General features: G+C 40.0%; 1 protein-coding gene across 2 annotated transcripts in view; it reads right to left on the minus strand.

Moving 5' to 3' along the window:
* The window catches only part of LOC149323788 (calcium/calmodulin-dependent protein kinase type IV-like), a 135,369-nt gene that overhangs the window by 51,350 nt on the left and 68,753 nt on the right, over window positions 1-15,266 (minus strand). For both annotated transcript variants that reach the window (XM_089492329.1, XM_089492337.1), the window contains 2 exons: window positions 12,554-12,616; window positions 11,866-11,948 (listed from right to left, as the gene is read on the minus strand). In XM_089492329.1, the coding sequence (XP_089348455.1) occupies window positions 11,866-11,948; window positions 12,554-12,616 (146 nt within the window). The remainder of the gene's footprint in view (window positions 1-11,865; window positions 11,949-12,553; window positions 12,617-15,266) is intronic.

Below are 15,266 nucleotides of genomic sequence, written 5' to 3' on the forward strand. Positions count from 1 at the left end.
GTTTATGTAAACAGACCAGTCAATTAGTGTCCAGACTGGAACTTGTACCATTTCAAGGCCATCTTCATCTCTTGAATTTATATAATCTTGCTGAGACATAAGCATTTAAAATGACTTCCTCTTTCTGATATACAGATGACTGCAGTTTGGAAACCACTATTAGAAAATGCTTACTTGCACCACTATTTCTTGTGCTGTTACTGAATTCTACTATTGCTCAATGGACTGGATGATATATGCCAGATATCAAGTTCCCACTGGTTTCACATAAACATTTTACTGCAGAATTCAGCACTCAGCTGCTGAATAGGCATACTTTGGGCCTCTTATTTTAAATACCTTCCTTCATTTTTTCTCAGATTTTACATGAGCTAAATGACTGTTTGTCTGAGGCAAGGAATTACTCTGTAAATTAATTAAGAATTTCTATACAGCAGTCATTTTAAAATTACAGGCATCTCTGGGGTATTTTGTGCAAAGTTTTCTGAACATTTTCTGAAAATGATACATCTTTATGTTTCTAAGAAAACAATGAACAGACAGAATGCTTTCTCCAGTGTCTAGCATTAGCACTGATGCAGTTCCAGTTTCTTGGTGCCAGAATATCTGTAGATAGTCACAAAGTGATGAGTCTTTGAAAATGAATCCTAGAGTCACCCCTACCATTAGAGTGGGAATGGATGCTGAACAGCAAATATTATAGAGTTCTCTGTGTGCCACAAAGCCTGATGCTTGCTCAGGTGGTCTACTGCCTTCAGAAGTGGCAGAGGAACACTTCCTGTTCTTAGTGTTGTATTGGATAAAATTGCCAGTTCACTCACCTTCTGTACATAAATGATGATTCCACCAAAGGGCTGTGCAGACCTCCCCTAAGGGGTAGCCTGCGGCAGCCTTCATAAGCACTGGATCGGGGCCACGTCAACTGCACACTGCAGCTCCAATCTGGCCTTTCCAGCAGCTCCTTTTTGCGCCCTGGAAAGGGCATAATACCCACGGTGCTGTGGCTTTAAGGTGGTCCTTTGGTGCTGCATCATTTGGACGCAGCACCAGAGAAGCACCATGACATCACCCAACATGTAGAGTGGCTTATGGCATCACTGCACCCTGGGAGTGTGACATCACTGCACACTAGGAGCCATGCCCTGACTCTGCCCCCCAGGCTGGCCTTAATGGCCGGTCTGCAAAGAGCCCCCTACAAAGTCTATTTTCTCAGACAGCAAAATGCTTCAGGCTACTGCTACTCAAAGTAGTGATCCATGCACTGATGTCATGAGACATCAGCTGTCAATCCTCAAAGAGCTTTCAAGAAAGAAAGAAAGAAAGAAAGAAAGAAAGAAAGAAAGAAAGAGGGAGGTCAAGTGGAAGGGAGTTTTTCAAATAGGTCAACAGTTCAGCAGACAGAACTTGCTCCTTTTGTAGAGAGTGCTACAAGTCCAGCTATCGTGAAGGAATCCTGTCTCAGGATCTGTCACACCATATGGCTAACTGATAGTTGTAATCTAACAATATCTGGAGTTCCACACATTCCTCATCCCTGCATTTAAACCAACTTTTATGGTGAGTCAGTATTTATTCCTGCATTGTAGATCTCAGTCTAAGAGACAGTAGCTTGTCTAAAGACCATTAATGCATTTATGGAAGAGACCAAATAGGAGTAGGGGTTTTGATTTAAACCATGCTCAGAATACCAGCTTTCCTATAATGGGTGATTCTGGCTTCTTGAAGATTACAAGGAATGATAGCAATAATGCAAACTCCACTAGTTGTTCCACACCATGAATTATGTCTCCTTTTCTCCCTTCTCTTTGACTTCTTTAACACCATGGATGCCATGATACCTTTTAATGTTCTTTAAGATCTTTCTTAATGCTTTAATATCTACTTCCATTCAAGTTGTGTGTTTCACACACACACACACTACAGTGGACCCTTGTTATACGCTGGGGTTTGGTTCCAAGAATCCCCATGGATAACAAAATCTGTGTATGCTCATGTCCCATTAAATATAATGGCATAGCAAAATGGTGTCTGTTATAAAAAAAGGAAAATCAAAGTTTGATATTTGAAATTTATACTTTTTTGGAACATTTTCAAACCGTGTGTGCTTGAATCCGTGTATAAAAAAATCCGTGTATAAGAAAAGCCGAGTGTACTTGCTGAGGTGAGAATGAGATAGATGCAGCCCAGAAGTCAAACAGTTGTTGAAAACAGGTTGCTTTACACTGATGAGGTGTGAGCCAGCATCCTACTCCTGTTGTTGAGCAGAAAACATATGAGGGAAAGCAATTATTGACCTGGGAGGACCAGCAAATGAACTTGGATTGAACTATTATGTATCTTACCTCTGTGGAAGACCATGGGAGGATGAAGATGAAGAGGATATTAATTTTTAAAAATGTGGGGACAACGGTGAAACAGAGCTACAGAGTGTTGGGTCTACTGCCTCCCTTCCATGCAGCACTGTGGTTACTTTGGGGTGTGTGATCACTATTTAGAGGGCTCCAATATCCAATTTGTTCAAAAGCAGCAGAAGAGGACAGGCCCAGAAATGGCAGTGAGAAAAGTTCTGCAGTGATTTCAGGTTGCTCCCTCTCCCCTTCTTTTAAGAGTGGACTTTCTGGCATCGCTGCTGCTCTCAGAGACTGCAGTGGTAACTCGGAACTAAGGGACTGAATGGCATAGAAGACACACCTGCACGCTGGGCAGCTATACCAGCAAAGGGTTTGCATTGAAATCTATCGAGGATGATATGACTTCCCTCCCCCCCACCAGTGAGACATTTCATACTGCAAAATTGGAATGAAGTGCACTTAGTTTACACAGCTCAATATATGGAATGGGGGATTCAATGCAACTGGAGGACATCTAAAATAGTGTCAGCAACAGTACAATGTATTGCATAAAGGCTGTTCTTTCATATGCCCTTCCCAGAGCAAAATAGACTAGAACTGGGGGAAGAAAGTTCATGTGCATTGAAGGCAGAGAGACCTAGGCTGATAGGTCTCTCATGAATAAAAGTGAAGGGGATAAAAACAATACAAATTAGAGCTAGTTAAATAATTTGCACCCAAACTGCTGGAGGGAGAGGAAGGCAAAAAGAAAAGAAGTAGCTCTGGATGCACTGTGGTGCTGTGTTTTGAGTGTGAGTCTTATGATCCTGGGGAACTAGGGTTCACATAGCTGCTTGGTTATGGAAACCCACTGGGTGAATTTGGGCAAGTGACACTCTCTCAACCTTAGAAGAAGCCTTAGAGCCCCTACCTGTTCAGTGTTGAGGAATACCTTTCAATTTATGTAGCTTGAAGATGTGGACAGGATCCTTGGAAAGGTGAGAAACACCACGTGTACTAGATCCTTGTCCTTCCTGAGGAGGACTAGCTGGGTGAGTAAAAGAAGTGATTAATGCCTCTCTACAACAAGGAAGGGTCCCAACGTGTCTGCAGGAGGTTGTGGTAAGATCTCTTCTGAAGAAAACTGTCCCTGGATTCTACTATACTTGATAATTATAGACCAGTTGCCAATCTTTCATTTTGGGGCAAAGTACTACAGGATGTAGTGGCTTCTCCAGGGGTTCCTGGATGATGCAGACTATCTAGATCAATTTCAATCTGGTTTCAGGCTTGATTGTGGGATGGAGACAGCATTGGTAGCCTTGATGGATGGCCTACATAGGGAATTGGAAGGGAGAGTATATCCTATTGTTTTTACTGGACCTCTCAGTGACTTTCAGTAGCATCAACCATGGGATCCATGGTCTGTTCTACAGTGGCTCAGTTCTTTCCTGGAGCAACACCCTCAGAAGGTGATGATGAGGGATTCCTGTTTGACTCCTTGGCCATTGACCTGTGGAGTCTTTTAGGGTTCAGTCTTGTCTCCTATGTTATTTAACTTCTACATTAAGTTAAAGTAGGGCCAAGTGCCACCAGATGCTGATGACACCCAGCTCTATGACTCCACCTAATTCCAAGGAAGCTGTTCCTGTGCTAAACTGATGCCTGGCAACTGTAACTGACTGGATGAGGGCAAACAAATTGAAGCTTAATCCAGACAAGACAGAAGTGCTCCTGGTCAGTCAAAAGACAGATCTGGGAATAGAGATTCAATCTGTGTTACACTCCCCCTGAAAATGCATGTTTGCAGTTTGGGGGTACTCCTGGATTCAGCTATGAGCCTGGTTTCAGCAGTGACTAGGAGTACTCTCATAGAATTTCAGCTTGTGCATCAACTGTGCTCATTCCTGGAGATGCCAGAGCTAGCTGCGATAGTACATTCCTTGGTTACATATCATCTAGATTACTGTAATGTGCTATATGTGGGATTGCCTTTGAAAAGTGCTCAGAAACTGCAGCCAGGATGTTACCTGGGGCTGGCTACACTATATCCTTGTTGCAACAGCACCACTGGCTACTGGTCCATCTCCAGGCACAATTCAAAGTGCTGCTTTTGACCTATAAAGCCCAAAATGGCATGGTCCCGATTCTTTGAAGAACCATACATCTCTTTTTCAGCTCTAAGATCATCTGAGGCCCTTACCACCACCTTCTCAGGCTTGTTTGGTGGGAACAAGGGAGAGGGCCATCTTAGTGGCTGGTCCCAGACTTTGGAACTCCTTCCCTAGATAGGCCAGGATGGCCCTGTATTTGCTTTCCTTCTATCAGCAGGTAAAAACATTTTTGTGATGCTTTCACAAACTGACAAGAGTTGGGCTTTTAATGCTGTGTGGTGCTGTTTTAAAGATTTTCATATACAGTAGTCGTTCATTTTAATGTTAAAGTTTTTAAAGTTTTAAAATTTCAATTGTTTTTAAATCTTATATTTATATTTTTTATGTTTTTTGCATTGTTTTTAATTTGTATTGTATTAAATAGGTTCTTAGCTACCTTGAGTCCCATTACTGGGAAAAAGGTGGGATATAAATGAAGAAAATTCTTGTTGTTGTTGTAATTGTAAGCCAATGGCAAACCTACCCTGAATTAATCTTTTCAGCATAAGGTTTTTTGGGCAAGATTTATTCAAGATAGGTTTGCCATTGGCTTACAATTACAACAACAACAGGAATTTTGACTTGGGATGAATAGAAATAATGCAGTTTGACACTAATTTAATTGGTATGGCTCCATCCTACAGAATCCTGGGAATTGTAATTTTGTGAGATACTGGAACGCGGGCAGAGAAGGCTAAAGAGCTTGTAAATCTAGAAATCCCAGGGTTCCATAGGACTGAGCTTCAACACTTAAAATACTGTCAAACTGCATTATTTCTACAGTGTAGATGCACCCTTGAAGACACATAACAACAACAAACCCGTGGTATAATATCGCCGATGAATGTGAGGCATCCCTTCCTCATGTCATTGCTGTAGAAGAGGCATACATCCCTTCTCCCAGGACCATAAGTAGAATGCAGGATATGTGAGAGATTATCTTGAGTGTAATTAAAGCAAACAAAGGTGGGTTATAGACCACTGCTTTGCGGCGGTCTGCCGCCGCCGCCGCTTGCTCCGTGTGGGAGCCGCAGCACCCACACCGCACGGCTCCCGCGCAGAGCAAAAATGGAGCTCCTTCTTGCAGTGCCTCTGTGATGTCATGAGGCACTGCTGGCGCATTCGTGATGTCATAGGCGCCGTGACACGTCTGGACGCTATGTGTCCGATACGTAAACATGGTGGCCCCCATGTGGAAGGGGCGCTGCCGTGTTGTACGTATGGAATATGTACTAGGGTTAGGGGGGTGCGGAAGCACCGCCCCTTCCTAACCCTAATACGTATTCCATACGTATTTTTTAGCGGTCTGTAACCCGCCTAAGCATATTAAAATGATAAATTCATTAAAGAAGAGAAATAAGGGGAAAGTGACAAAAGGATAAATTTGAATGTAAGGGAATTGCAATGTGAGATTGCTATTGAGCATAAAATGCATTGATAAGAAAGACCAAATGTAAGATATATGAAAGGCCTTCCCAAGAACTGAAGACATTTCCCTTAGCTGAAGGTTGGAGACCATTTCCCAGATGATCCAAGGTTCAGTTCCCAGTAGTCTTTTCTCTAATGCATTTCTTTGCAAAATGCAAAACCAGATGATTATATTTTCATCAAAGAATACAACTAATTTTATCCCCCACCCATGTTTTTCTCAACAAAATAGTGTTTCTTTTTGAACTTCTGCTAAAATCAGGAAATGACTATTGATGAACCTAAAAAATATTTTAACTGAAATCAAAACAGTTCTTCAAATGGAAGAAGACCAAGTGAAATGTTTAATATTTAATCAAACTTCATTTAGGGAATGGCAGCCAGCCAATGTGGCTCTTATCTTACAACACAATGCAAAAGTATACTTTTTCTAAAGGGCACACAGGACTTATTAGGGCTTCAGCGGCAGTATATTATGGAGTTGTTCCTCATTTAACAAAGTGCTTTGCATTTTGGAGCTGGATAATCAATAACTGTAAAAACAGAAGGAATTCACAATATCATTCTTGCTGCTGGCCCAGCTCTGGTTGTTAGTCTAAACAAATGGAATTGTCTTAAATGTTGACATACCAATTGTCATTGCATCAATGGGTCTACTCTAGTTGGTGCTAAAAGTAAGATTTTAGGCTACTGAAAGCCACTCAAATGATGGTATCTGCAAATATGTTCTTGCATATATCCCATTCACCTCAATGCACCTGTGAATGACAAGTTTTCTTTTCATTTATGCTCACTGCACACAGCTGAAATATTAAAATGGATCTGGAAACTACAGTTTTTTAAATTAACATTTCACTGAAGAAAAATAACCTTTCTCTTGGTTTGAGTCCTGTATGCTTGTAAGGTGCTTTTCTGTCAAAACTAGAAAATTAAAAATGCACTGTCTGGAAGGAGTGTTTGACAAGATCGAAAGTAGGCAGATATAATTTATACATTCTGGGTTAGGGAAGATCCTAAAATTCAGGTATGTTAATATACAGGAAATGAAAAAGTATAACAGGAGCTTCCAGTACCTACTGTCACTACAGGCACAGATTATCATTAGCATCTTAATCTTAAATATAATCTTATATTTTAAACCAGCGATGCAGGGTATGGGAAAATTTTCTTAATCATGCATTCATTAATTTGTTTTATTTTTATTTGCCTACATATTTCTATGTGCTACTTATTCATTTTATAAGCAACATATTTAGCACATGCTTACTGGAACATGATATGGATTGGAGCCCTGGTGGCGCAGTGGTTAAATGACTGTACTGCAGCCACTCGCTCAAAATCATAAAGTTGTCACTTCAATACCAGCAAAAGGACTCAAGCTTGACTCAGGCTTGCATCCTTCCAAGGTCACTAAAATGAGTACCCAGATTTTGGGGGGAAATTAGCTTACAGTTGTAAACCACTTAGACCAGTGGTTCCCAACCTTCCTAATGCCGCGAACCTTTAATACAGTTCCACATGTTGTGGTGACCCAAACCCATGAAATTATTTTCGTTGCTACTTCATAACTTTAATTAAATAGGTGTTTTCCAATGGTCTTAGGCGACTCCCATGAATGGGTCATTCGACCCCCAAAGGGGTCCCGACCCACAGGTTGGGAACCACTGGCTTAGACACTATTAGTTCAGTATAAAGCCGTATACAGTGGACCCTTGTTATACACTGGGGTTTGGTTCCAAGATCCCCCATGTATAACAAAATCTGTGGATGTTCAATTCCCATTAAATATAATGACACAGCAAAATGGTGTCCCTTATAAAAAATAGAAAATCAAGGTTTGATATTTGAAATTTATACTTTTTTTTAATATTTTCAATCCATGGAGCTTGGATCCATGTATAAAAAATCCATGTATAAGAAAGGCCAACTGTATAAATAAAGCTGTTTTGATAATTGGCTGAAAAATTTTAATAGAATCATGTGCAAACTTTCATGACATAATGTGATTAAATATTACCATGCTATGAACATGGCTTACAATATTAAATGTCTGTGTAATGTAGTTTTAGATAATTTGAAGAATAAAACTTATTGTCATAATCAAAATCATGATTTAAAATTTGTTAATTGATCTTTCATTGAAAACTGTATTCAAAGTGATGTGCAAAAATTCAGAAACAATGAAGGATTAACAAATTTAAAGTCATAGATATTACATCCAGATTACAATTAAATTGGATTAAAGGTAAAGGTTTTCCCTTGACAAGATAGTCTAGTTGAGTCTGACTGCAGGGAGCCATGCTCTTCTCCATTACTAAGCTGAAGAGCCAGCTTTGACAAAGACATCTCTGTGACCATGTGGCCAGCATGACCGCTCAGAACACTGTTGGATTGGCACTGCATAAAATTAGAAAACGTCATCACCATAAACATCAGGATCCTGAAAAGATCTTCCCCTGGTAGTGGGAATGCCCTTGGTAGGATGGACATTGTTTAGCTCTTATCTGTGCTAAGGAACCCCCAGATGTAGCAGATTTATTTTAAAAAGCAGCAAATCCTTGGCTACATACTGTTCAGTACACAGAAATAGGGACCTACTTACTGTGGGTTTGCTTTAGGATAATCAGAAAGGAAAATGAAAGAACTGTAAAATGTTCAAAATGGGCCAATTTTTACTCATCATAACTCATCACGAGAGCCAGTGTGGTGTTGTGGTTTGAGCACTGGTTGGATTACAACTTTGGAGGACAGCATTCAAATCCTTGCTTGCCATGGAAACACACTGGGTGACCTTAGGCCAGTCATACTGTCCGTGTCAGAGGAAGGCAAAGACAAATCTACTCTGAACAAATCTTGTCAGAAAACCCTGTGATAGGAGTTAGGGTCACCATAAGTCAGAGGCAACTTGAAAGCACAGAACAACAACAGCAGCAGCTCATGCTAATAAAACATACAGTGAATAAAGCAGCTCCATGTTTTCTTTCTGATTAGATATTCTCTTTCTCATTTCCTCTTCCTATCAAGAATCCATCTGTTTCTTGTATACCTTCCTTCCCACTCCCGACAGATTTGGCCACATGTACTTGCTGGCAATCCTGCCACATTCATCTTCTAAAGCTTTTGCTGCTCATTACTCACAACTGTGCTGTTGACCATCAACTAATTATAAACCTGTTTGACATATTGATGCAACTAGTGTGTTTGTGTTAGGTGTTTAGTGTGTATTGTTGGTATATGAGCACTGAGCTATGAAATCTGGCATGCACAATCCACAGAAAATGTTATCTTAGGCTACAATAGGGATGAGGAAAATACAACACGGCAGGGCTCCAAGCCTCACAGGGCCCCTACATACATACATACATACATAATTTCAGGATAAATTATTTCTCCAGATGGCCAAAATCACACTCACAATTCCCCCAAACAAGATGGTTTGCTAGTTCCCATGCATGACTTCCCTATTGCAACCCAAAAGCTAAAAACTGGCCAGAATCTAAAACAGTGACATCACAACAAAAGTGCAGATCACAGGGAAGTAGAAAAACTAGCCCCAACCTCCAATTTAAGTGTCCATCCTCATGCTAAGAAAATACTTTATGTGACTCACATATGGGGATTCTTAAAAAGGACACAGCTGGAAGGATGTGTCCATGGCTATCCAGCCATGAGCCTCCCTTGTACATACCCCTTTCACATACCCTCTCCTGCTCTGTACATGCCTCCTCCCCCTTGTATACCCCTCCTTCCCCTCCTTTCCCCCATAGTCTCTGTTTGACTCCCATTCTTGTGTATAGTTTTTATAAATTATTTTTATTGTTCAAAAATGACATGTTTGGCATTATTCTGAATCATAGAAAGGGGTGATGGGTCATAGTGGTGCATCAGTGGCAAGGAGGGCAATGGAAAACAGGAGTCTGGAGGTATTCAGGAGGAAGACAGGTGTGTCGAGGATGGACTGGTCCATGCTGGTTTAAGAGGCTGTCTGAGGTAGTGGTGACTTCCCTGGTTCCCTCCCATATCACTGGGGGAGGGTAGTGGGATGCAGCCCATATCACTGGGGGAGGGTAGTGGGATGCAGCCCTCCTCTGAGTTGCCTGACCATGGAGGGGGCGACACATGTACACCTCCATGGCTGCCCCCTGTTCCTGGAGCTCTCCCTTTACTCATGGGCACAGTCCCCCTCTTGCTCCAGATTGCCAGGAATTCCCTCATGTGCCCTGACATCCAAGGTGTGTATGTTTGTGGGGGTGGTGGTGGGTTAGTTGGCATAACAGGGCTTTTTTGGCTGGTGCTCATCCAAGAGACTCCCACAGCATTACCATGCACCCCTCCAAACATTGCCCCGGTAGCCCCCTGAGCATACTCAGTCAGGACATTGGTGTGCGGTTAGTAGCAGGATGCATTCTTCAGTGGATTCTATGTCATGGTCAACTTCATGCCTAGTGTGAACACTGTATAGTAGTTGTATCATCAATATGTACATGCAACACAGTTCATTAGTTGTCATTTTTTAAAGGATATAGCTTGTACTCCTGCATTCCAAAGCAATTCAAGGCTGACATCACATGCCACCTGTTTGTCCTGTATTGCTGGCTGCTGTGTCAACTTGTGCCAAGGGTGACCAGTCACAAGCACCATGGAAGGGTGAAACTGGTCATCCCAGTTTTCTCCCATTTTGGCCTCATACATCTTTTAAACAGATAAGGCTCAAACCAGGTTGAAACTGCTTCTTTTTGTTCATGCGGACAGCCTCTAAGTCCATACAGTTCTGCCATACAGTGGACTGCACAACCATCTCCAAAGATCTCCGAAGAAAGAGAGTCCTTCATCCTCTGAGGCCATCTATTCCACTGTCTAGCAGCTCTTAGAGTAGACATTCTTCCTAATGTTTAGAAGAAATCTCTCTTTTCTTGTAATTGTATCCATTGCTCCTTGTCCTAGTTTCTAGCAGAAAACAGGCCTCCTCCATCTCCTACATGACATGTCTTCAGATATTTAAAGATAAAAATAATAATAATTTGTTTTATTTATATACCGCTATTCCAAAGATCATAGCGGTGAACAGCAAGTAAGCTAATTAGCAAATAAGCTAATTTGCCCCCAACAGTCTGGGAACTCATTTTAGCAACCTCGGAAGTATGCAAGCCTGAGTCGAGCTTGGGCCCTTTTGCTGTTCTTGAACTCGCAACCTTGTGGTTTTGAGTGAATGGCTGCAGTACAGGCATTTAACCACTGCGCCACCAGGGCTATCATGTCACCTCTCAGTATTCTCTTCTCCAAGCTATACATATTGAGCTCCCCAAGCTGTTCCGTGTTTTATCTTCCTTCTTCATAGCCCATTCCCTAGTTACCCCTTTTCTAAGCTAAAAATCCCTGAAGTACTTTCTTCATTAATAGAGTTTTTTTCTGCACCTTTTCCAACTCTACCATTTTGAAGTGTGATGATACAAATTGTACACAGTTTTACTAGCAGTTTTATTTTTATATGTTCCCCACTGTGCCACAACATGAAATATTCCTTCTTTACTTTTCTTTAGCTCCACACTGAGTCAATGTTTTCATCAAGCTCTCCATTCACAAACACCTAAATTGCTTTCCTTAGCTGCAAAAGAATGCACTTTGACATTGCTTTAACTGCTATGGCTCAATGTTATGGAATTCTGGGATTTGTAGTTTTGTGAAATATTTAACCTTCTCTGTCAGAGAGCTCTGATGCCACAACAAACTGCATTGTTTCTGCAATGCAGATGTAGCCCTAGTTAGTCTATACCACTTCAGCCCCTCAACAATCTATATAACAAGTTAGCAGAGTACAGCATGGCTAAAGGCCCACCTCACCAACCTCAGCCTCTTGATTGTTTACTCATCTAACATAAAACAACATAAGAAATAGTATTTATCATAATGATATCCCTGCATATTAAAAGTATAATTTTCCACACATCACCTACCTGTCAAACAGCTCTCCTCCTGTGACCAGCTCTAAGACAAGGCTGATTTCTGTGGGAGTTTCGAATATCTCCTTCAGTTTTATCTGAGAAAGGCACAAAATAAGGAATTTTCTCTTTTTTCCTTCTTCATATACTTTAATTCTAACTTCAACAAGGAAATTACAACAAAAGATGAATGTATCTTTTATCCCATCTGTTTGCTCTTGAGGTGTGTGAGTCTTCTAAATTTAAATCTCTGTCTTTCATGCTGTCTAGAAGCATTGCATTCTTACAGCTAAACACTGAGTCAATGCAATGATGATGAAAACTGCTTTTCTAAGGTCTCCTCGGTGCCATTCCTTAAAATCTCCCCAAAGCCCAATGGAATTAATTTAGTGTGAGATCATGAACTTGGCAGATGCCATTACCATAAGAAATGCATAGCTTAAGAATAAAATAAACAGGGACATTATATTAATTACCTAATAGAAATCCTTGCTCATCTAACTATTAAGTTAAACAAGAACAATTAATTTTTGTCAGCTGCAGAATTTTGCTACCTCTTTGTGGTGTGGCTGCAACAGTAATATTTATTGGATTTATATCCCACCATTCTCCTAGTGGTTATCACTGAAAGATGCTGGGCCCATATTGCAGACGAACAAGAAGTACAAATGCTGTGTTTATGATGTTAAAATATCTTACTTACAATATTTGGATGTGAAAGTCGAAGTAAAACACCTATTTCTGTTCGGATAATCTTCTTGTCCACCTAGTTGAAAGGAAAAATATGTAATCAGGTTTTGATACCAATCTTAAATACAGTAGATTTGATTATTATAGCAATCCTGTGTAGACGTGATAGGAAGCACATCCCCTTAGAATTCAGACTTAGGTCAGGCTATAAGTTGAGAAACAGACATATAAGCGAAGCACTGCCATTCCTAAAGGAAATTCAAAGAGTCCAGTGGGAGAAATATACAAGTATGACTGAAATTCGATCAACTGCCTGTAAGGGCAAAACACTCCAAAGGGTAAACTTTACTCTGTTTCCTGTACATCTGAAGTAAATATCTGAAAAGAAATGTCTACCAATTTTTTTAAAAAAAAAACCTGGCAGCAAATTCAAAAATACAATATATTATGAGATCACAAGAAACAGAACAACAGTTTAGCTAAATTCCTGTTTTTTTAAAGAGAGATGTTGAAATTAATTCTCAGATTGTGTTCAAATTAGTTTCTCATCATGCAAAAATAACGTAAGCATATGTAGCTTTCTGGTTTCTATTGATGCCAGTGATGAATTATTCTATCTGAGTTCCTTGGATATAGGGCAAGATATGCATTTTTCAATAAATCAGTAAATATTATGTGAAGAGTAATACAGTACCTTTAGTCATACAAAGGTAAGCAAGGAAAAGAAACAGTAAGGGGCTCCTGTACTAGGAGTGTTGTGGTAGTGGTCTGATCTACATCACACTCAATTCATCTTGAGTCTATCTTGAAGACATTCAGCAACATAATTGAGTTCAAATGATTTCCAATCCAGACTGGAGGAAAATCCATCAATTACTAAATACAGTTGGCAAGTTCCAACCAGTGTAGTATAGTGCTTTGAGTGTTGGACTAGGGGTCCAGGATACCAGCATTTGAATCCTCACTCAGTCAAGGAAACTCACTGGGTAATCTTGGGAACGTCACACCTTCTTAAGCTCAGAGGAGAGCAAATGGTAAACTCACTCTGAACAAATCTTGCCAAGAAAACCCCATTATAGATTCACCTTAAGATTGCTACGAGTCAAAAAAACCCACTTGAGTGTACACAACAACAAAAACAATGACCCTACAAGGCTACTTTTTATAATCAACATTGTCATTCCAATGCTGGTGGGTGACTATATAACTACCTCTGTGAATAGTCAGGGATTTTGCGAAATTCTGTATGGTAGAAACAGGTGTTTTCCTTACCCTGAGCGCTGTAGACTCTAAATAAAATACACGTTTGCTATCACATGAGAGAATGAGGCATGAGAACAACCTTGAGAGTATAGGTAGTTGTCACTACCCACAATAAATTAAAGAAGCTAGCTAGTAGTGAGGTGGAAAGAAAATGTTTAGGTCCATCTTGATATGGAAAATGATGATGATGATAGTAGTGGTGGTGGTGGTGATGATGATGATCATGGCGATTTTTATTTCTTACCCACCTCTCCCCATGAATCAAAGTGGGGAACAGCCACAGATTAAATTATAAATCAAAACATATAAACCAGTTAAAACAAATAGCATTACTTTCAAAGAACATAGAAGACCAATACATACTAAAAAATCAGTCTATAGTTTAAAATTCATAATTTACATTAATAATTTGAAGATTGTCTGGATAGATTTGCAGAAAGAGACTGGTCTTTATTGCTGTTTTAAATTCAGACAGCATATTCAACTGTTAAATTTCTTCCAACAGGTTGTTCCACGTTCTAATGGTGGCTGTCCTCTGGGTGAAAGTTGCCAACCTAATCATGGCTGATTGGAGTAAATGTCCCCCCAGAGGACCTGAGTGTATGGGAAGACATAATAATGAAATTAGCAGTAGAAATGACCAGAGGCAAGAAGAAGTCTGGAGTTTGGAAGGAAGATAATACTGTTCACTTATTTTAGACAGATTTGATAATATAGAAAGTTACCAAGCATTTATAGACAGGCAGAGTTTACCCTGAGTCTGATGAAAATGATCTATGCATAATATGCAGAAACATTGTTTAGACAAAGAACAAGACTTTCTTTGTTTATTGGGTTCAGTGGCATTTATGAGGTTAAGCAGCTTTTTTGGTTCTTTTCAGTGTTCACAAGCTACATCTTTACGAGAAAGCAGTGACTAATATGTCACAGGGAATTCTCTTTCTACAACACTAGAAGGTTAATTTTAGAAATGTGCTCAAAGACAATTTTTATATTACTTCTTTATATGTTTTGGAGAGAGGCTGCTGCTTCTCATAAGGTAAAGCCTGCTCTGTGCTCTCAAAAGTAAAGCAAGCTGATTGAAACAAGAGGGAAGGGAATAACTGCTGGAGGTGAAAAGGGAGGGAGGGAGAAAAGAAGAATGTGAAAAGTATTTTATTGGTGTGTTTTTTTAAGATCAGTTGCTTTGTTCACTGTCTCTACACTTAAGATAAATATTTTATGTTTCTGTAGAACTCATCACACAGTTCAGAAATGTACAGGATTCATTGCATAGCCCTTCAGTACACTTTGCAAAGTCTAGTAATTTTATTTGCAGTTATTACAATGCTAAATAAAATAAAATAACAATGGAAGAGTTTTCAGAGATAACACTAGAATGACTAGCAAATCTCTAAATAATGTTGTTGTTGTTCTGGTTGTTGTGTGCCATCATACCATTTCTGCCTTATAGAAACATCAGG

This window comes from Sceloporus occidentalis, unplaced genomic scaffold (assembly GCF_023333645.1).
Source record: "Sceloporus occidentalis isolate IW3139 unplaced genomic scaffold, rSceOcc1.0.p SCAF_1, whole genome shotgun sequence".
Lineage (NCBI taxonomy): Eukaryota > Metazoa > Chordata > Lepidosauria > Squamata > Phrynosomatidae > Sceloporus > Sceloporus occidentalis.